A 22,743-nucleotide genomic window follows, 5' to 3' on the forward strand; every position below is an offset into this window, starting at 1 on the left:
TTTTTTTTGCCTGAAATCTCTCCATTTAAAAAGTTGTCAACTAATTCAAAATTTCTGAAAACATTGTGTGGGCCAAGAAATGTGCAGGCCAAGTCAAATAAGTCTGCAGGCCTGATTTGGCCTGCGGCCGGCCAGTTTGTACCTTCTGCTTTACATTAGAAACTCCCCCGAATTTAAAAATGCTTACCACTCAAAATGACTTGGTGACATTTATCATGATCTATGTACATTTTTTGGAGAAAACTCTTGAATAAGGCTGCTTGAATGCAAATTCTAAACAACAAAACCTGCCACTGCAGTCCTTTAGTGCTACAGGGCAAAGTAACTTTTTGACAGCGTTTTTCGCTTCTAAATAATTGCTTTCATATTATGTAGATTCTGCCTAAATTGTGTGTGGATCAAGTCTTAACATCATAGTTTCTAAAATCAAGTTTATATCAGCATTCCCCCTGCCACACACATACAAAATACTATCCCATAACAAAAATGACCCCTCTTGAGGATTATTTTGGGTTCCTGCAGGATTATTATTGCTGGAAATAACAAGTGGTTGTCAAGGAGGTGGATAAATTGGAATCCTTGTGCACTGTTGGTGGGAACGTAAAATGATGCAGCCGCTATGGAAACAGTAGGATGGTTCCTCAAAAAATTAAAAATGGAACTGTCATATGATCCAGCAATTCTACTTCTGAATATACATATCCAGAAGAATTGAAAGCAGGGTCTCAAACCAATAGTTGTACATCCGTGTTCATAGCAGTGTAATTCACCATAGCCAAAAGATGGAAGCAGCCGAAGTGTCCATTTGACAAATGAATGGATAAACAAAATGTGGTATATACACAATGGAATATTACTCAACATTAAAAAGGAAGGAAACTCTGGCACATGCTACAACATGGATGAACTTTGAGGACATAATGCTAAGTGAAATAACCCAGTCACAAGAAGATAAATACTGTATGATTCCACCTATATAACGTACCTAGAGTAGTCACATTCACAGTAACAGAAAGTAGAATGGTGGTTACCAGGAGCTGAGAAAAGGCAGAAAGAGGTAGTTGTTGTTTAATGGGCGTATTAATTAGTGTTCTCCAGAGAAACAGAACCAATGTGATGCTTATATAGAGAGAAATCTATTTGAAGGAATTGGCTCATGAAATTATGGAGGCTGGCAAGTCCAAAACCTGCAGGGTAGGCCATCAGACTGGAGACCCAGGTAAAAGCCAATGCTGCAGTTTACATCTGAAGGCTGTCTGCTGATAGCATTCCCTCTTTCTTGGGGGAGGTCAATCTTTTGTTCCATTCAGGCCTTCAGCTGATTGGTTGAGGTCCACCCACATTATGGAGAGCAATCTGCTTCGTCAAAGTCTACCAATTTAAATGTAAGTTTCATCCAAAAACACCCTCAAAGAAACATCCGGAATGTTTGACCAAATAGCCGGGCACTGTGCCTGGTCAAGTTGACATATAAAATTAACCATCACAACGTGCCTGGTCAAATTGACACATAAAGTTAACCATCACGGGCTCCCCTGGTGGCGCAGTGGTCGAGAGTCCGCCTGCCAATGCAGGGGACGCGGGTTCGTGCCCCGGTCTGGGAAGATCCCACATGCCGCGGAGCGGCTGGGCCCGTGAGCCGTGGCTGCTGAGCCTGCGCGTCTGGAGCCTGCGCTCCGCAACGGGAGAGGCCACAACAGTGAGAGGCCCGCGTACCCCCCCCCCCACACACACACAATTAACCATCACAATGTGTATAGAGTTCCAGTTTTGTAGGATGAAAGGTTCTGGAGATTGATTGAGTGTCAATGTGAATATACTTAACATTACTGAACTTTACACTTTAAGATGGTTAAGATGGTAAGTTTTAAGTCAAGTGTATTTTACCACAATTGGGGAAAAAAAAAGCCTGTTAGATCTTTCCCTCGGGCCAGCAGCACCAATGGGATGGGCAAGTGTCAAGATCATATTGCCAGGAAGCTCTGCAGCCACCATCAGGACCAGAAGTGGCACGATAAGCAGTCCAAGAAAGCCCATCTGGGGACAGCCCTGAAGGTCAGCCCCTCAGGAGGCACTTCACATGCAAAGGGAATTTTGCTAGAAAATGTCAGAGTTGAAGCCAAACAGGTAAATTCTGCCATCGGGAAGTGTTTCAGGGGCCAGCTGATCAAGAGGAGCAAGAAACTCACAGCTTTCTTACCCAATGATGGTTGCTTGAACTTTACTGCAGAAAACGATGAAGTTCTGGTGCTGGATTTGGTTGCAAAAGGCCATGCTGTTGGTGACATTCCTGGAGTCCACTTTAAATTTGTCAAAGTAGCCAATGTCTCTCTCTTGGCCTTATGCAAAGGCAAGAAGAAAAAACCAAGATGATAAGTTTTGATGATGCAAACATGGTAGTAATAAAATTTCATATACAAAAAAAGTCTATTAGAGAAATTTCCTTTCACGAAATACCCAAAACACATTTTCATAAGGGACAATAGGGTACAAATTGGACTATATTTTAACATTAGACTCCTGTTAAAAAAAAGTTATTCGTGGGACTTCCCTGGTGGTCCAGTGGTTAAGAATCCACTTTCTAATGCAGGGGACGTGGGTTCGATCCCTGGTCAGGGAGCTAAGGTCCCACATGCCGTGGGGCAACTAAGCCCATGCACTCTGGACCCCGTGCACCACAACTAGAGAGAAGTCCATGTGCCGCAACTAAAACCCAACGCAGCCAAATAAATAAATAAATATTTAAAGAAAAGAGTTCTTCGTATAGCAAACTTCTATAAAAAGTTGACCGAGTATTAGATCTCGAAAATTATTATATCTCAAAATAATTATATCACGAAAATTATTATATCTCGAAAAAGCTATTTCTGTGGGAAGTTAAGATTACGTATTCTAGTTATATTGCTTCCTGGGGATATAAGTTTCCTCAGGGATCAAGCATAGAGAGTCAGAGAAATAGAAGCAAATACATTCCTTTGATGGTTAGTCTCAAATAACAAACTTTTCAGCTGAAGTGCTGGTAAAAGCTGAACAGCAGCCAGTTCACGGCTGACCATATGATAAATGGCTATAAGTTTAGTATTTTGGTGAATATTGCTACGTACATAGGGAGGTAGAATTTTTTATTGGAGTCTAGTTGATTTACAATGTTGTGTTAGTTTCAGGTGTACAGCAAAGTGAGACAGTTATACATATATGCATCTACTCTTTTTCAGATTCTTCTCCCTTATAGGTTATTATTGTGCTATACAGTAGGTCCTTGCTGGTTATCTATTTTACACATAGTAGTGTGTATATGTTAATCCCAAACTCCTAATTTATCCCTCTCCCACCCCCAGGAGGTAGAATTTGATCCACAGGATCACCAAATCCATGCTTCCAATGCATTTCAAGTAGATTTTCTGACATTTTATGCTCAGACTCGGAGATTCTTCACAAGGTAAGTGAGGTATCATTAAATGACTATTCTGACAATCTTACCTTAGTGATTCAGATTATTTGTTCAAGTTTCTAAATACCAGAGAAAGTGTTTCAAGTACAAGTTTCTAAAACTCAAACTTAACTGATGTGACAGGAAGCATCCCTTCTTGGTCCCGCTATAATTTAACCATTAGTTTATCCTATTAGCAGTATTATATGGGTAATAATAGCTTTGATCCTAATGCTGAAGGTCAAGGTATGATCATGGTAGTGAAATAATTACCAATTATAACTAAAAAGGCAACATCAGTTCTAGTAACTCTAAATTCCATAAGGAAACATCAGTTGGTTTTTGTAATTTTTTTGGTATTTAAAAAAAATTTTTCATTAACAGTTTCTCTAATGGCTTTTTTCCCACATAAAACTAGAGAGTTAAATAAAGGAGAAAATAATTGCTGAGGCAAAAGGTGAGCTTTCCTTCTCCACAAGACGGGAACCCCTTGATAAATCTTCCAGTTTCCAGTAAAAGCTCTGACTTTCTGAGAAGCTCATTTAGGCCTAAGTTAGCAAGTCCGATGAGGTGATGACAGGGGTGCCAGCTGAAACGCTGAGCTCAGCCCATTGCAATTTCAGATTTTTGAGTCTTCCTGTTTTGAAAAGGAATTTATTATTTTCTTTCATTTTTACTTCATTTAAAAAAATTCTCAACTATGAACACAAACTTGGCAAATCATAAGTACAAGGGAAATCTCTCAAGACCATCTAGCACATTTCTCTGCTTCTAAGTAAAATCAAACTTCAACCTTAGGTCTACCTTTTAAAATGTATCTCTAGGGAAGGCTTTTCCCTAAACCCTCTAGACTAGGTTAGGTCTCTCCGGTGTACACCTCCACACCATATTGTATTTCTCGTTCAAACGACTTATCACAAACGGATCCAAATACTTACTTGGACTCTCAGTTTAAGACGGCTGACTAAACTCACACATTTACCCCTCTTCCCTCCCCAAGTCCTAGTGAAATGATGAAAGAAATACAGCCATACAAATAAGTCCATAACAGGAAAGACACCAATAGACCAGAAGAGTATGGAAATTCTAGAAGATTTAATCCAGGTAGGAGAAAACTCAGGGAGCCAAGGAACCAGAAATCCCATATAGGGATTTTCAGGGAAATTTTTCCACGAGAGGATGGGAATAAGTCCTGATCAGAAGTAGCTGGGGTTGGTAGGAAACTGAGTCTGAGAGGTTGGCATGTAGTGAAGGATCTGGGGAACACCTGCATCCTCAGCTTTCAAGTCCCAGAGCCACTGACTTGGCCTCAGCCCCTGGGAAAGCCACAAAACATTTGCAAATAGCCAAATAAAATTAGAGTTTTGATGAGTAAGACTCCCACTGTGAGCACTGGGATTAGAGAAGACAGTCCATAGCCCTAATATCTGACAAGTAGCTTGAAGGACAAGGAACCCCACATGCAGAAGACAGTTCCCCTGGCCCACCCTTCCCCCTAGTCACCATAGCTGGTCCCTATAATAGGAATAGAAATCCGCCTTCACTGCCAGGAGAGTAAATATCTTCAAATACACATCAGCCAGTCTAGATCTGTTTTACAAACATTATAAACAGACAATGAAAACCTGCCAAACATTGGAAGAAAACCAAATTGTTCTATTTTGTTATATTATTTCATTTCTCTGGATTAACCTCTGAGAAAATAGTTCATACAGAAAATGGAAGACGATTTTTTTTGAAAGACAATTTTAAAAATAAATCATCATTATCTTAAGAGAAATTAAGAGAAGATTGTAACCATTGAAACAGAATAGGTGGCTGTGTAAAAGCTGCCTATTGGCTGTTCTTGGAAATTAAAATGTGATTATTTAAATTTAAAACATTTCAACCTTTTTTAATATTAAAAATAAGATTTTTTCCCTGACTACTAGTTATGTTGGATATCTTTCATGTTTTTTTGACCATTTATAGCTCCGTTTCTGTGAACTGTTTATATTTTTTGCCCATTTTTTTCCCCTTGAGTTATTTGCAATTTTTCTTATTTATTTGTGACTGCTCTTTGTATGTTGATATGTTGCTTGATATATATGAGCAGATGATTTCTCTCAGCCTGTCACTTGCCTTTTAATTTGTCTTTTGGTGTCTCTCAAATTTCAGGAATTAGACTTTTTTTATGGAGAGTAATCTGTAATTATTTTCCAAAAAGCTTGTGGGCTTTAATTTTGCTTAGGAATGTCTTCTCCAAACCCAAATCAATAATACAACTTCTTCTTGTATAATTATACATATCAAAACCACCTAATCTCTCCAAACATTTTCCTTATCTGTAAAATGGAGATCATGTCTTCCTTACAGTGTTGTTGTGAGAATGAATAGACACATGTACAATATCTGGCACACACAGGCACTCCACAGACACCGTGGAGATAAGAAAATTGAGAGCAATGATATAAGGCCAAGATCAAATACACACAAAAATACAACCTCCCAAGTCATTGACTCAAAGAGCCTAGACTAAATGGTCTCTCCTTGGCCTCTGTATGGACAGCAGAGTTGACTTTCCTTTTCCATGACTTTATGTTAAACAAGTACACAGACACCTGGAATTAGCTTACCCATCCCCCATTCACTGGGGAAGATGGTTACATGTTTGGGATTTGACGTTGCATTCCCCTCTTCTCCACCTCCTGCTCGACCTGCCACAGGGTGTCTATGGCTTTGTCTTTCCCTCTCCTCACCTTGTCATTCTCACTCCCTGCCCATGCTCTAAAACCATCAGTCCACAGGCAAGTCTCTAAAGCCTGGGACATTGATGGATGTGTCACCAGGGAGGGATCCAGGATCACCAATCTCCTCGGAGAGGAAGGCACACTTTGACTCTTCCCGGTCCTCTAATTCCTAGCGTCTCATCTCATTTTCTTTCACAGAAATTACTCCATAGCCTCCTTGCCTCTCAGCCTTCCTACCCACCACCACACCCCTCCTGCACACATAGGCTCCATTCTGCAGCCTTCATGATATTTCTAAGCAAAATCTGATCATGTCACTTTTTACTTAAAACCCTTTAGTGCTCTGCCACTCATTAGCTATTTTGTACTAGGAAAATGTTTACCTTCTTTGGATCTCTTTCTCCCCTTGAAGAATAGGCTTAATAATGGTTAGCTACTGCTTTTAATATACAATAGAAATATCTTAGCCTGAGCTATAATCCCCTGTATGATGATCTCCAGCTTCACCCCTGGCCATCTCCTGTCTTGCATTTCTTGGTTCAGGTATGCTAGTCCTCTTTCCATTTCTAGAACACAACACTCACTCTTGTTCTGTAATTTTGCACACACTGTTCCCTCTGTTTGGAAGAATACTTTTCCCCCTGCTCCCGGGGCCCTCCTATCCACCTTCATTAACTAATTCTTATTTATATTTCAAGGTTCAGCTTCTTCCTGAACTATATTTCTGACACATATTATGCTCTGAATGAATATGTGTTGAACGAAGAACTACCAAATATTGAGCATGTACTATCTGTTAATAATTGTATGTACATTGTCTCATTCAGTGCTCACACAATTCCTATGAGGTCGGTATCATTAATTCCATCATCGTGGATGTTCAAAACAAGCCTCAGAAAGGTTGAGTGACATGTCCAAGGTTATACAGTTATCAGTGACAGACCTGGTATCCAAATCCAGGCCTGTCTGGCTCCAAAGGCCAAGTTTAGAGTGAAACAGAGCATCGAGCAGGACATGAAGGAAGACGTAATAATCAAATCAAATCTTAATACAAAGCTCTCAAGAATAAGGCTTTCTCATGCAAAATCTGCATAGATTTTCAGAAGCAGCACAAAATCCTTAAAGCCTGGCTTTTTCACCAACTGCTAGGGAGATGCCAAGGGCCCACACAGCAGTGGGCTCTCTTGGCCAGCAGGGAGGTGTGGCGGCCATTCCAGACCACCCTCTCCCAATGAGCACCCTTGTCCCACAGCATCTCTAGCATGAGAAATCAGGTATTTGAAGGTTATTTCCAGACAATTAGATCTCCTTCTTTCTATGCCATAAAGTGTAGTCCATGATATTTCCCTAAAAAGAAATGTTTCTTGGGACTTCTATGGTGGCACAGTGGATAAGAATCCGCCTGCCAATGCAGGGGACACAGGTTCGATCCCTGCTCCAGGAAGATCCCACATGCCGTGGAGCAACTAAGTCCGTGCACCACAACTACTGAGGCTGTGCTGTAGAGCCCACGAACCACAACTACTGAGCCCTCATGCCACAACTACTGAAGCCCGTGTGCCTAGAGCCCGTGCTCAAGAGAAGCCACCACAATGAGAAGCCCATGCACCATAATGAAGAGTAGCCCCCGCTCACCACAACTAGAGGAAGCCCGACCCAACACAGCCAAAAATAAATAAGTAAATAAATTTTTAAATAAATGTCTCTTTTTAACAAGGGCTTACATCCTGATGTGTGAGTTTACAAACAATTCATATTATTAGAGTAGAAACAATTTAAACATAAGGTATAAGCCACTTAAACATCCATTTCCAGAACTTGGGATAGTCTAATTTGTAGTCATAGAACATTAATAGACGTTATTTTGGTGTGCTATACCTGGTCATAGATTACAGGTACAGAAATAAAAACATGGGACAAATATAGGTCTCTATCTTTTCAAGAGATATGAGTGCCTTTATGCTCTGCTCATCATTAAGAAAACACTTTAGAGGGCTTCCCTGGTGGCGCAGTGGTTGAGAGTCCGCCTGCCTATGCAGGGAACACGGGTTCGTGCCCCGGTCTGGGAAGATCCCACATGCCGCGGAGCGGCTGGGCCCGTGAGCCATGGCCGCTTGGCCTGTGCGTCCGGAGCCTGTGCTCCGGGGCAGGAGAGGCCACAGCAGTGAGAGGCCCGCGTACCGCAAAAAAGAAAAAAAAAGATAACTAATGAGAACCTACTGTATAGCACAGGAAACTCTACTCAATGCTCTGTGGTGATCTAAATGGGAAGGAAACAAAAAAGAGGGGATATATGTATACATATGGCTGATTCACTTTGCTATGCGGTAGAAGCTAACACAACATTGTAAAGCAACTATACTCCAATAAAAAATTTAAAAAAAAAAGAAAATTTACAAAAATGAAAAAATAACCATAATGGGTAGATACACTGTGAAGTGAAAAAGGCAAGGGGCAGAGCAATGGACAGTATATATTACAATTTGTAGAGTGTATGTGTGATATAAATGTCTCTAGAAAGACTCACAAGAAACTGGTAAGAATGATTGCCTCTGTGCATAGGTAAAATATTCTCTGACATAAATCGTACCAATGTTTTCTAAGGTCACTCTCCCAAGGCAGCGGAAATAAAAACAAAACTAAACAAATGAGACCTAATCAAACTTACAAGCTTTTGCACAGCAAAGGAAACCGTTTTAAAAAATGAAAAGACAACCTACAGAATGGGAGAAAATATTTGCAAATGATGCAACAGACAAGGGATTAATCTCCAAAATATAAAAGCAACTCAACAACAGAAAAACAAATAACCCAATCAAAAAATGAGCAGAAGACCTTAATAGACATTTCTCCAAAGAAGACACACAGATGGCCAGTAGACACATGAAAAGGTGCTCAATGTCACTAATTATTAGAGAAATGCAACTCAAAACTACAATGACCTCACACTGGTCAGAATGGCCTTATTAAAAAGTCTACAAATAACAAATGCTGGAGAGGATGTGGAGAAAAGGGGACCCTCCTACCTTGTTGGTGGGAATGTAAGTTTGTACAGCCACTATGGAAAACAGTACGAAGGTTTCTTAAAAAACTAAAAATAGAATTACCATATGATCCAGCAATCCCACTCCTGGGAATATACCTGGACAAAACTATAATTCGAAAAGATACATGCACCCCTATGTTCATAGCAGCACAGTTCACAGTAGCCAAAACATGGAAACAACTTAAATGTCCATTGACAGATGAATGGGTAAAGATGATGTGGTACATACATACAATGGAATACTACTCAGCCATAAATAATAATGAAATAATGCCATTGCACCAACATGGATACAACTAGAGATTATCATACTAAGTGAAGTAAGTCAGAAAGAGAAAGGCAAATACCATATGATATCACTTATATGTGGAATCTAAAATATGGCACAAATGAACCTATCTACAAAACAGAAACAGACTCATAGACATAGAGAACAGACTTGTGGTTGCCAAGGAATGGAGGAGGGAGAGGGATGGACTGGGAGTTTGGGGTTGATGCAAACTATTACATTTAGAATGGGTAAACAACAAGGTCCTAATGCATAGCACAGGGAACTATATTCAATCTCCTGTGAGAAACCATAATGGAAAAGAATATAAAAAAAGAATGTCTCTATGTGTATAACTGAGTCACTTTGCTGTACAGCAGAGACTGGAACAACATTGTAAATCAACTCTACTTCAATAAAATATTTTAAAAACAAACAAAAAAGAATGATTGTTTCTGAGAAATGGGATTGGAAGTACTAAGTTGAAGTTGAGGGGGGAGATCAAAGGTGAAGAGTAGACTTTTATGCTGTATACTCTTTTCTCTTTCTCCGTGTGTGTGAGTATGTGTGTGTGTTTTAATCACGTGCATCTATTTTCATTTCAAAACAAAACGGGAATGCATGAGGTTGCCCAGAATTGCAAGGCTCAGGTGTTTGGGGCATACTCGAGCTCAACCAAGCTACCTTGGTTGCAGTCTCTCATTAGTAGGCATGGAACATGTACAACTTTCAGAAAATTAAGGCCCAAACAGCTCCACTGTGCTCTGCCTGGAGAGATCTGAGGGCCAACACGAGAGGTAAGGAAAGAGTGATGGGAAAACTGAAAGAGAGATGGGCTTGGTGGAGGCAAGGAAAATGTGAGTTGGAAATCAAGAATTTAGCCCCACTCGGGGGACAGCTCCCAAGGTCAGTGTAAGTCTGTGTCCCATTCAGGTCTTTCCCGAGGAGTTCTGGAAGGCATTTCAGCCCATCACAGTGAGGCAACATCTTCCACTTGTCTCTAATTGCTCTGACAGAGAGTTTCTAATGATCATTTGGCTTGCCATGTGTCTTGCCCACAGAGAAAATATGTCCCAATCAGCAGAGGGAGGGAGGACTAACGTGTGATTCTGATCCACGTTGCAGTTATATTTTTTATTGTATTTAAATAAATTTTAAAATAAAGTCATTTGTACAGAGACAAGGTAATAGTTTTGAAAGAGTTTTCATCTGTTTCCTAGAATTTCCTCCTACTAGGACAGCTATTAAGATAGCGGTCCAGTGGTTAAGACTCAGGGCTTCCCTTCCCTGGTGGCGCAGTGGTTGAGAGTCCGCCTGCTGATGCAGAGGACACGGATTCGTGCCCTGGTCCGGGAAGATCCCACATGCCGCGGAGCGGCTGGGCCCGTGAGTCATGGCCGCTGAGCCTGCGCGTCCGGAGCCTGCGCTCCGCAACGGGAGAGGCCACAACAGTGAGAGGCCCGCGTACCGCAAAAAAAAAAAAAAAAAAAGACTCAGCACTTTCACTGCTGTGAGCTGCGGTTTGATCCCTGGTCAGAGAACAAAGAAGAAGACAGCTAAACCATTAGATATTCATTGGCTCAGGGAAGGTACGTGACAGCAGAAAACAGGAAAAAAATAGAAACTCTTTTAGCTTTGTGCTTCAAAAGCTAGCTCCTTAGAATTTTTAGAAAATTGATCATGGCAAGCTTTGAGAGCTGTATGAGCAGGTCTTCCCTGACCACCTTTCTTACCACTAGAAAAGGATTCACTACATCTGGTGAAAGAAAAGAATTAAAGGGGAAGTGATGAGTTTAACAGCATTGTGACCTGAGATAGGGGGTCTGTGGGCTGCTCTCCAGCTGGAACACTAGGATATAAACCAGGGCCAAACCCCCAGATGGGAGTATGGAATCCAATAGCGGAAGAGCCCTGTGCCCATAAAACTGCGCAGAATCCTGGGGAGGTAGCATACTATCGGAGGAGAGATAGCTCTGTGATCTGTGTAGGCAGATAGCCTCAAAGTCTAAACCATCATTATGGAGCAGCAACAGAATGGGTCTCATACATCCAAGGGAGGCAAAGGCATAATTGAGAGGAACTGACTAGATGTGAAGGGTTGTGGAGATGAGAACAAAAGATGTCTCCACGACAACCTGCATGGACCAATCAGGGAGGAAGAGATTCCTCCCTGACCCCCTCAGTGAAGACCAGATTTCCTCCTACCCTAACTGTTGCCACCAATGCTTTGGAACCACAGAATACATATAACCAATACATTTCAGGAAGGCAGATGAAGTCAGAACTCAGGTAAAACGCCATGTAAGGGAAGAGGCAGGATTTCAAATTGGCAGAGATTAAGTTTCTGCCATTCTGACGCGTGGTGACTCAGAATATAAATTTAGCTGAGTTATGTAAGAATAAAGTTAATACATTTCTTGTGTACTTAAATTTGTGGCCTTAGATTCATACTCACTGTATATATTATATACTTCAGCCTCCTGTGAGGTTGAGAAGCTGATCCAGAGCTACTTACATGCTATGTGCCATTGGAATGTCAAGTTCCCCATCAGTCGAATAAGGGTTTTAATGTCCACTGCGTGGGGTTAATATGAGGCTTCCGTGTGATAATGTGTATAAGCTGCCAGGCCCAATGTAGATGTTCTGTAAATACTATTTCCCTCACCACTTCAATCGACATCCATAGAATATTACAATTTCCAAGTTTATAGCTGGTTAGGCATTAATTGTGCTATAGGTCGGCTCCTTCAGGATGGCATCTTAGCATCTTAATCTCATCAGTAAAACGTCCTCAGATCACATGGATTACTTCTGGGAAGGGTTTCTGTGGCCGGTTAGTCCCACCCACAGTGTGTGGTTTCCAGTAAGTTTCAATCAAAGAGAGTGTCCCCTCCCTGACCTGAGCTTGCTGTCATTTCCCAGGCCTTTTGCCACCATCAGCGCAAAGTCCATCTTTGGGCATTCTAACCTTCTGTCCCTCGTGCGTAAGATAAGCCACGGCCTGCCTGTTCCACGTCTAGGAAATGTGAGCTGCACCATTGCTCAACATCTCTTCCTGGAGCTAGGTAAGGAAAAGGTAAGGGCAACCGTGCAGGCCCTTTATATAAATTCTTTTATCCAGTCTTTCCAATCATGGTCATTTCATTGACAAAAAACTAAGACTCAGAGATGCTAAGTGATTTCCCTTGCTAACCAAGAACTAGTAAGTGACAGAGCCAAACCTGAAGCTAAATCTGGAAGGCTCCAAAGCTCCTGCTCTTTCTGTCACCTAACCACCCACAGAGGAAAGGATATGAAGGACAAGTATGATTTGTACCCAAATGATGGTTGATCGGAGTACGTCGCCAGGAATTAGAGGTATCTGCAGTTGTCACTGAAACACATGTATGTGTTTAGATAGTACCACGTAAACTCAGAGAAAGAGAGAGAAAGAGAAAGAGAGAGAGTGTTCAAATATCTTTCAGTAGGCTACAGTTAGAACGTGGGTCGACCTATCTCTGTAGTAGTGGCAATAACGGTAACAATGCTTTGTCTATGTCTAGCACTCGGCTTTTCTAAGTACGTCTACATCCATTACGTGACTTAATTCTTACAACATTCCTGGCAAGATAGGCAGGAAAAGCATGATTATTGCCATGCTTATGAGAAGGAAAAGAGGCACAGACCTGTTGCACCTTCCCCAGCAATCTCGAAAACACAGAGCTGAAGTATGTGTGGGTACTGCACATGATGACTGAAGATGTGGAGAGGTGTAACCTCTTTTTCCTTGGTGGAGTAGAGAATGAGGTGTACCAGTCAGGGCCTCAGCAGGAAACAGATGTCATGGTCAAATTGGATGATATGAGGCAATTCTAATAAGAGAACTATTTAAAGACAAGTGCTCAGAGTGTAGGGAAACCACAGACATAGGGCAGTTCTCTAGTTTGCATCAGTGAGGACCCATTACCACACATAGGACTAAAGGGCAAGAGGAGGGTGTGGTTATTAGAAAAAGAAAAGTCTGTGCAGAGAGACTACTTGACAGGAGCTCTGGCCTTGGCCAAGGGACACAGCCAGCCTGCAGGGACCCCACAAGGAGGGGTCCAGGAAAATATATACCTTGGTTTTACTCCACTCCCTTCTTCCCCCTGATCACCTGCTGGTGCTTCCTGTTAGCCAAATCCAACTGGAAGTCAGAGGCAAGGACACCCACTGATATGGTCAAAACAGTTCAGCCTCATGAGGCACAGAACAGGGAGCAAAGGGGTAGAGTGAATCTGGAGGAACAAATGGAAGCTATCTTACGCATGAAGTTTTCTGCTAAGAGGTAGAGGCCAAACTAGAACTGTGTATCAGTAAGACTTCAGCCTACTTGAAATGATTAAACAATAAAGAGGAATTACTGGACAGCCTTCAGCTTCAGTCACATCAGGAGGCTGGCTCTCTGTGAGGGTGTAAGATCTGTCCTCTTCAGTATGCCAGCTGTGTGCTCAGGCTGCCTTTGCCACATGGTAGCAAAATGGCTGCAGCAGTTCCTGGCATTGCATCTGCACACCACATTTGCTGAAGAAAGAGAGGGACCATGATTCAGAGTTTCCACTAAAAGTCCTGAGACGCATTCTGATTGGACCATCTTAAGGCATACAGTCAATTGTGAACCGAACATTATGGCTAGCATATGGAATGCATCAACTGGCTTAGCCTAGGTGAAGTGCTTCATCCCTAGATACAGGAATGGAATGACCTTCCAGAAACCACATAGATTCTGGAAAAGAAATTAGAGCTTTGTGGAATGGCTGGAGAGGCCACCAAGAAGCATCCACTCGAGTAACAGAACTGCTTCTGTTGAAAAAGGGAGGAGCCAGGTGGGTCTAAAGAGTGTTTTAGTCCAAAGTGTAATCGATCAACAGAAGTCTAACATGGACCAAGTGGACCACGGTAGGGGTGGGGATGGGGGGTGTGTGGTATTTATTTCATTCAATGAAACACAGTGTGTCCATCAAATGTTGGTGTAGAGGCTCAGTGATGCTCTTTGGAACTCGGATTCCTTTCTCATGATTATTACCCTGTGGTCAAAAGATGGCTTGCTGCACTTCTAGGTATCCCATACAAGTTCAATGCAGGAAAAAAGGAAAAGGGACAAATAATGGTCTAAACAGAAAAAAAAAAAGTTGTCCCAAAGAGCTATTTCCTTTCTATTTGCAAAGTGAAACCCTTTACCTCCTTGGCCAGAACTATGCTATATGGCCACCTCTTAGCGGCAAAGGAGTCTGGGAAATAGGGGATTCTTGTTTTCTAGCTCAAGTTGTAAATGAAGGTAAGGGAGACAGGGATTGGGAACTGTTTTGGAGAGCTCATCCATGGACTCTGCCACAGGAATGATTGCCTAACAGCACTGAACACCAAGCTGAAAAGCAAATCTGTGGTGGAGCCAATCAGCAGAGAATCACTCACTTGACAATAAAATTGGTTAACTGGAAAAAATGACAGCTTTATACTAAATTTCACTGATTCTGCGAACTTGGGAGAACTACGGGCCAAATTTTCCTAGCAAACAGGGTAATGAAGCCAACCACATAGACAATTCAGGAAAATTGCTGGAACAATGCTGCTATCTCATTTCCAGAAAAAATTAAGAGCTTTTCTGAATACATTTCTAAACTAAAGCCCATAGTCTGTGACATATACCAACATTAATACTGGTTATTTTCCCAGAGAAGCTCGTTCATCTAGTTTTAAAGACTACTAACAAAGTTTTAGTAGTTTTCTAGATAATCTTTAAAAATTAGTTCAGACTCTGTTTAAGTAGGTCTTCAAAAGGAACCCTTTAGTGTACAGGTTCTGAACTTTCCTGCATTATCATCAAAACACAATTTTTTTCTTAAAAAAGCATCTAGAACAGGGCTATGTACAAATGTATATTTAATTAAATAAATTTTGTGGGTACGATTGTATAATCCAAATATAGCATTGCTCTGCTCATAGCACCCACAGTAACACATCTGAAGAATGTACAAATTCAACTCCAAGGGCCTTGAAGAAAAATGTAGATCTTCAAGGAGCAGCTAAGAAACTTTACTGTAAATAACACACCTCAGTGTTTCCTCAGTCCCACATCCCATGGCAGCTTCCGTCCTCACAATTTTCTTCCCATCCCTCCTGCCTATTCCAGAAGAGACATCCCATGTCCTTATGTAGAACCATTCAGCCCCTTTCCAGGCTCCTGTAGGTCCGAAGCTTGACACATTTCTCCACCAGTACATCAAAGGCCCCATCCATCTTCCCAAGCAGGAAAGGACCTTCCTTCTTAAACAAAAGTATAGGGAGACTAACAAAGGTCAAATCACAACAAGGCCAAACTCTAGGCAAGTGCTTAATATACGGCTTCATAGGGAGTGCCAGCAACTTCCCACCTTTAATAAATATTACAAGTATTGGAGAAAAACATATTAATAATTTACTTTCACAAGGCACCCATATGGCAAAAATAACAAGCATCGCAAATCTCACAGGCCTTCAGTGTGAAACAGAAGAGGGAAAGGATAAGAGAAAGATAATGACTAAAAAGATATGGAGAAACAGCAATAGTTACATTTTCACTGGAAAGGGACTGCTGGAAATGTGAATTTTAAACTCTGACCAAAAGAACTATGTGTTCTATTAAAAAATGAAATGGCTCCCACTGTAAATGTATAAGGAAAACTATGCTTCATACAGATATGAACTAATGAAGTTACTTTGTGGTTTGTGGATATCCTTAGATATATTAATAACGAACAAGTAAATGAAAATGATTTCTATATCAAAACGAGGAAATGATTAGTGTAATTATTAAGATAACCAACAATTGCATTAATAAATGCTTTCAATCTCTATGATGCTTATTAACAACCGTGGTAACAAACACCTGTATTCTAGTTTGGAATCTTCGGTTTATAAGCCATGTGATTTTGGTCAAGTCACTTAGCTTTTCTCCATGTCTCTGCTCCTTTATCTATTTAACTGAGAAGATAATATTTGTCCTATATCTACTTATCCAGGGGCAGTAAGCATCAAACCAGGTAATGCTTATGGCAGCATTTTGAGAATTGTGAGGTACTATCAAATCCAAAGTACTAGTATTATTAGTAATAATGGTAGATATCATTTACTGACTATCCACAGAGTACCTAGCAAGATACTAGGTGCATTGGTTACCTAATAAGACGTACAAGGTTCACTCTGAAATATTTAGCTTTAGTATCACTTCTAAGACAGTATAATATTCTCCTTGGAATTTTAATTAGTAGAATTAAATTTAATTAGTAGAATAACAGCTACCATGTAGTGAGCACTTATTAGGCACGAGCCTAAACACTTTAAATATCTTATATCATTTAATGCTCATAGGAACCTGATGAGGGAGGGTAATGTTATCCGGGGGAAGGTAGCATTATCCTCATTTTTATTTTATAGAAGGGGAAACTGAGACTCAAAGAGTTTAAGCAACTCAACCAATTCCAGTTTACCATGTATTGAATAGTGGAACTTGGAATGGAATACAGGTGATAGAACTGACATGCCTTGACATGTCCTTGGAATTAAACCAGTGATATGCGTAAGTACACAGGCAACAAATATGTGTTGACTGAATGAATGAACATATATAGATCCCTATGTTACAAGTAGTTAGAATACTGCCAGATTCTGATGGCATATATTATTATTTTCTAAACAAGGAAAGGAAAAAGAAAACCTCCCATACCTCAGATAACTGTAATTATCAAGAAATGAACTTTCAAGGGCAGACTTTTCCAGATAGACACTTAACCCTTAAAAGACTAGATTATAAACTTTCCATTTATTTTGATGAAAATTTTCTAAAATATACTAAGAAAACTTTTGAAGATCAATGTACTAGGAGTGGCTATTTGATTCCCTCTCAATCCCCTACCAATAACTAATTTAGTCTGTCTTCTAAATTATTCTTTCTACTTTCTGAGTATTTGCTACTCACTATACCTACTTTTTTTTTAATTGAAGTATAATTGATTTAAAGTGTTGTAGCTTCAGATGTATAGAACAGTAATTCACATATATATGTATATTCTTTTTCAGATTTTCACCTTTACAGGTTATTACAAAATATTGAGTATAATTCCCTGTGCTGTACAGTAGGTCCTTGTTGGTTATCTATTTTACACATAGTAGTGTGTCTCTATACCTGATTCTAATACACATGACTGCTTTTTCTTTTTTCTCTTTCTTTGCTCTTCTTTCCTCATAGGTTATCTGTTTCTTCTTTTCTCTATACTTTCACTTGAAAATCTGTCTTTTTATAGACAGAATCCACCTTTTCATGCAATTATGAAAGTAAATAATCACAATGAATTGAATGTGTTCCTAACATTTGTCTTTCCACTCAGTTTGCTTCTTGCCCCTTGACCAGGATCTGTCCCACTGGCAACAGACTTTTTTTAGGCAGTCTAAATCCTAACAGACTGGAGAGGACCACCAGCACTTCCTGGCAATCCTTCCATATTTCCTTAATTTACTCCCCACTCTCTAAAAGGACTGTCACTTGTTTTCCTTTCTCTTCTAACACTCAACGTCTCCTCCTCCATGTCAGCTGATGATCTCACCTCTAATTTTACTGAGAAAATAGAAGCAATACAAAAAGAACTGCCTGGTCTCCCACGACTAAATACACCATCTTACCCTGTCCATACCCATGTCTCTCTCTTTGCTCTCTTTTCTGTGTTCTGGGCTATTCCATTTTACAATCTTGCAAGTCACTAATTTTCCCTTTGACTGTATTGGAATTCAAACCTAATACATTTGTACTCCAACGACTGTATTTTTTATATACAAAATTTGGATCATCTCTTTTGTGTTTCATTTTTGTTTATTTTTATTCCATAATCTCTTGTTCTTTTTGGTAAAATTATGCCTTTAATTCTTTGATCGTTTCAATCATATTTATATTAAAATCTTATCAAACTACTCCAGACATAAAACTGATTTTATCTGTAGTCAACTCACATTCTAATTGTTAATTTTGTTGGCTTTCTTTCTCAGCATTAAACCTATCCACGTTTTGAATGTGAGGTTGCAGGTTCACACTGAAGCCTTTGAAAGGTTGTAGCATTTTTCTTTGTATCTCTCCCCATGCCTTCAACCACGAGCTCACCTCTCTCTGTCAGCAGACCCTTGACCAAAAGCCAAGTATTCTAGTAGTAACTTGGAATTCCTGCCCTAAGGTAATATTGTGGAGTCCGCAGATCCAATCACAGAGCAATTAGGCAGGATGGCTCAATTTTTGATTGTAGGGTTGAATCTGGGTACCCCCTTCTTCCTGGGTCTATATCTTTCTAAAAGCCATGTCTCCTAGTAGAAGTTACCTAGAGTTTTAATATTTTTTCAGCCTCATTCTTGAGAAGAGAGGAGTTTTCAGGCTATAAGGCTGAATCTAGTTTCTCATGGAGCAGTTTTAGTGTCCTCTACGCCTCAGGAGCTGAAATCCTGGCCAGGGCTCTGTGCTTTCTGGATTTCCCATAAACTTTGTGGCTTCAGCCTACTTGCTTTGACATTTTTGTTCTATCTCCACCTAGGAGCTGTTTGTCTTATTTCTGAACCTGGATTTATATTTATTGTTTTCTCCCTTTAGGTTTGACCTATTATCGTCATTCATTTGGTACAGAGTGGGTTATCAAAGCTTCAATTCAGTGAGCCTTCCTGACTAAAAGTTGTACCTGTAAACTCCTGTTTCCATCAAAAGCCAATCTCCTCACTTGTGCATTGCATCCCACCCACGCTTGTCTTCTATTTTTATTTATTTTATTTTATTATTATTTATTTGGCCACACCATACAGCTTGTGGGATTTTAGTTCCCCGACCAGGGATCGAAGCCAGGCCCCCAGCAGTGAGAATGCAGAGTCCTAACCATTGGACCACCAAGGAATTCCCACCCTTGTCTTCTTGAGGACTGCACTACTGCAATGATTTCCCCTCTGCTCCTTTTTATATCAAAATTCCTTGAAAGAGTTCTCTCTATTCACTGTCTTCGCTTTCTCATTCCTCCTTCTTTTCTCAACTCATCCCAATCAGTCATTCATGGCTGAGACTGCATTGTAAAGGGAGTACTTTACTCATGTTAAGTTTGAGTTGCCAAGTAGGCATCCAAGCAGAGCTAAGTCTTGAGGCTCAGAGAAGAGTACAGGGCTAGAGACATTAATATGGGACCTTCAGTATATTGATATTAGAGCAGAGATTACTAGATGCTTATCAAATATTCTTTCTCCTCTTCCTCTTTAGTATAGAACGTCAACTTTGGCTCAACATATTGCTACCTGGAATAAAGGCCACAACTACCAGTTTCCCTTGCAGCGAGATATAAGCACATGACTGAATCTAGCCATTGAACTAATGAGATAAACTTGCAAATGTATATGTGCGTTGGGGCCAGGGGCTTCCAAAAAGGCTCCTTTAAAAGAGCTGGTCTGCTGACGGTTCTCCTTTCTCCTTTCCTTCCTCCTGATCTGTAGATGATGCCTAGAGCTAAGTTAGCCATCTCAGATCATGAGGTGGACCCGAGAATAGAAGCCCCACACTAGGATGACGGAGCAGAAAATCAGAAGTAGCCTGAGTCTCTGATGACTTCATGGATCTGCCACATCAGCTGTGGACTGGCTTCTTCAGGCTCCTTCTGACTCTTATGTGAGAGAGTGAACTCGTCTGTGTCTAAGCTATTGTCATGGAATCTCTGCTATCAGCAGTGGAACATGATTCATCAGAGAATCATGGAAGGAATTTAAAGCCACGGATCTGGAAGAGATCATCTAGGAAATGAGTGGAGATGTAGAACAGAAGAGGACCACATCAGAGCCTTATGGAACTCTAACACCCACAAGAAGAGGACGAGAATCTAGGACAGGAGATTGACAATGAGGGATCAGCAAGGTGACAGGAAAACCAGGTCAGTGTGGTGTCCTGGAAGCAACTGAAGAAAATGTTTGTAGTATGAAGCATTACTGTCAAATGCTACTCATAGGTCAAGCAGGATGAGAACTGAGAATTGACCATTGGATTTAGCAACATGAAGGTCGCTGGGGACCCAGTGGACGAGAGCAAGTTCAGAGGAGTGGTGGGAAAAAGCCTGATTTGAATGGACAAAAGGCAGGATGAGAGGAGAGGAAGATGGAAAATACAAGCAACTCTTTTAAGTAGTTTTGTTTCAGAGAAGAGCAGAGAATTGGGGTAATAGCTGGAGAAGTAGGCTCAAAAAAAGTTTTTGTTTGTTTTACGAGGAGAAAAATAATGGCATGTTTGATGCTTGTGGGAATGATCTAATGAGGCAAGAATGAGAAGGTAGAATCACTGGTGTGATATTTTTGTTTAAATCAAGTTGTTCCCTGAGCTCAACTCTAGTAATCACTTTAATTGGAACATTATTATGTTTTCGTAACTAGCTGTTATGTTGCTAATTTTTCCTGGTTCTTTTTTATTTAGTATAATAAACTCAATGCATTTTTTTAAATGGCATAAATAACTATAGAAAAGAATTTTAAAGAGAATGCTTGATTAAAAAACAATGAAAAGGGCTTCCCTGGTGGCGCAGTGGTTGAGAGTCCACCTGCCGATGCAGGGGACACGGGTTCGTGCCCCGGTCCGGGAAGATCCCACATGCGGCGGAGCAACTAAGCCCTTGCGCCACAACTACTGAAGGCCGTGTGCCTAGAACCCGTGCTCCGCAACAAGGGAAGCCACTGCAATGAGAAGCCCGTGCACCATAACGAAGAGTAGCCCCCGCTTACCGCAACTAGAGAAAGCCCGCGGGCAGCAACTAAGACCCAATGCACCCAAAAATAAATAAATAAATAATTTCTTTAAAGGGAGCTTAAAGTGCTACCCACTATTAGATAAGAATGGAGATGAGAACAATGTGAATGTTGAGCTTTAAGTATTTACAATGTTTCATGGAAACTGGAACTACAGTTCCAAGACTAGAAGGTGGGTCCTTTAACTTGATAATGGGCATTTGGACTGTATGGCTCTCTGGGAAGGAACTAGGGTGACCCCTGCTGGGGGCATGAAGTGAAGGGCTCTCCTTACAAGGCCAGATTTAGGGTAACGGGGAGGCTGCAAATTCAAACGCTGAAGTGAATGAGGATTTAGAATGAGGAAAGAAAAATAATACAAACAAGAGAAAGTGATCATGAATGGATTGGCTGAAGTAATGAGTCTTCTAGAAAAATAAGAATGAAGTCAGGAAAAACAGTCATAGGAAGAAAAGAATTGTGGAACATGGAACTCCAAATAGGGAAATGCATGTGGAGGTTTTGGTTCCAGACCCCTTTAAAGGATATCTCTGAATCCCCTAAGAGTTCACAGACCCTACACAGGTCAAAAAACCCTGCTAAGAGAAGAGAATATTCTCTGAGACGTGCACATGGTCAATCTTGATACACAAAACTTTAGGAGACTCATCATAATTCAGAGAAACACTGGGGTTAAAAACAAGTCTGAGGAGAGGGGAGGAGATGCAAAACGACTGACACTGCAAAGGCCAGGGAAGGCTGGGAAAAGTGTTGAGGTCTTTCAGTGGGCATCAGTGATCTTTTGTACCACAGTTTATAAATTGCTGCTCCAAGTTATTTAAATGATTCTCTATCTCATTTCAGACAGTTATATTTAATACATAAAGAACTGTAAAGGTGAAATTGAAAGTAAAGAGAGAGGAAAGAAAAAACAGAGAGAGGTTAGTACTGTAAGATTAAAGATTACATAGGTGAGGTTGTTAGCCTGGGCCTTCTGACCCAGGGCACCCACTGGTGGCTTTCAGAAGATCCAACCTGTGGGAAAAGATATTCTTCTTTTATGTCTTCTCCAATATTTAAAATTATAGTTAGGGGAGTAAAACTTTTTGTTTAACTTATATTTGTTACTAAAGCATTGTTTCATACTAAAGTAAAGGGCAGCCTGTAAAGAAAAGTACCATTTGGTAATTTGTAACTGTCATCATTGGCCAACTATAATATCCATCAGGCCTTCCTTTGATATGAATTACAAATGTTTTATGTTATTATGATCATGAACATCTATCACCTATCTATCTATAACTTGATACCAGCTTAGGCTAGGAAATATCACCATATATATATATATATGTATGGTTGGGTTTTATTTGTATCAGCAGAACACAAAAGTCAGAGGGCATCTTGTGTGGCAAGATGCTTACCTATGGAAGTAGGAAGCCAACAGAGCTGAAGTGGTCCCTTACATCCTGACAGTTCACTGCATGGTCTGCTTTTT

General features: G+C 40.6%; 2 protein-coding genes across 2 annotated transcripts in view; both read left to right on the forward strand.

Annotated features, from left to right (window-relative positions):
- Positions 1-1,947: 1,947 nt before the first annotated feature.
- LOC137223259 (small ribosomal subunit protein uS12-like) lies at positions 1,948-2,410 on the forward strand. The gene has a single exon (XM_067734750.1). It carries the CDS (start codon positions 1,948-1,950, stop codon positions 2,371-2,373), a length of 426 nt encoding a protein of 141 aa, XP_067590851.1. The 3' UTR covers positions 2,374-2,410.
- A 17,981-nt stretch (positions 2,411-20,391) lies between these two features.
- Positions 20,392-22,743, forward strand: part of OTUD4 (OTU deubiquitinase 4) — a 91,617-nt gene continuing 89,265 nt past the window's right edge. Inside the window, exon 1 of the mRNA XM_067736767.1 lies at positions 20,392-20,407. The gene's annotated coding sequence lies outside the window, so the exon portion shown is untranslated. The remainder of the gene's footprint in view (positions 20,408-22,743) is intronic.

This window comes from Pseudorca crassidens, chromosome 4, assembly GCF_039906515.1.
Source record: "Pseudorca crassidens isolate mPseCra1 chromosome 4, mPseCra1.hap1, whole genome shotgun sequence".
Lineage (NCBI taxonomy): Eukaryota > Metazoa > Chordata > Mammalia > Artiodactyla > Delphinidae > Pseudorca > Pseudorca crassidens.

Excerpts from the sequence above, each read along its gene's own strand:
- LOC137223259 (XM_067734750.1), top strand. The coding sequence starts at position 1,948 with ATGGGCAAGTGTCAAGATCATATTGCCAGGAAGCTCTGCAGCCACCAT.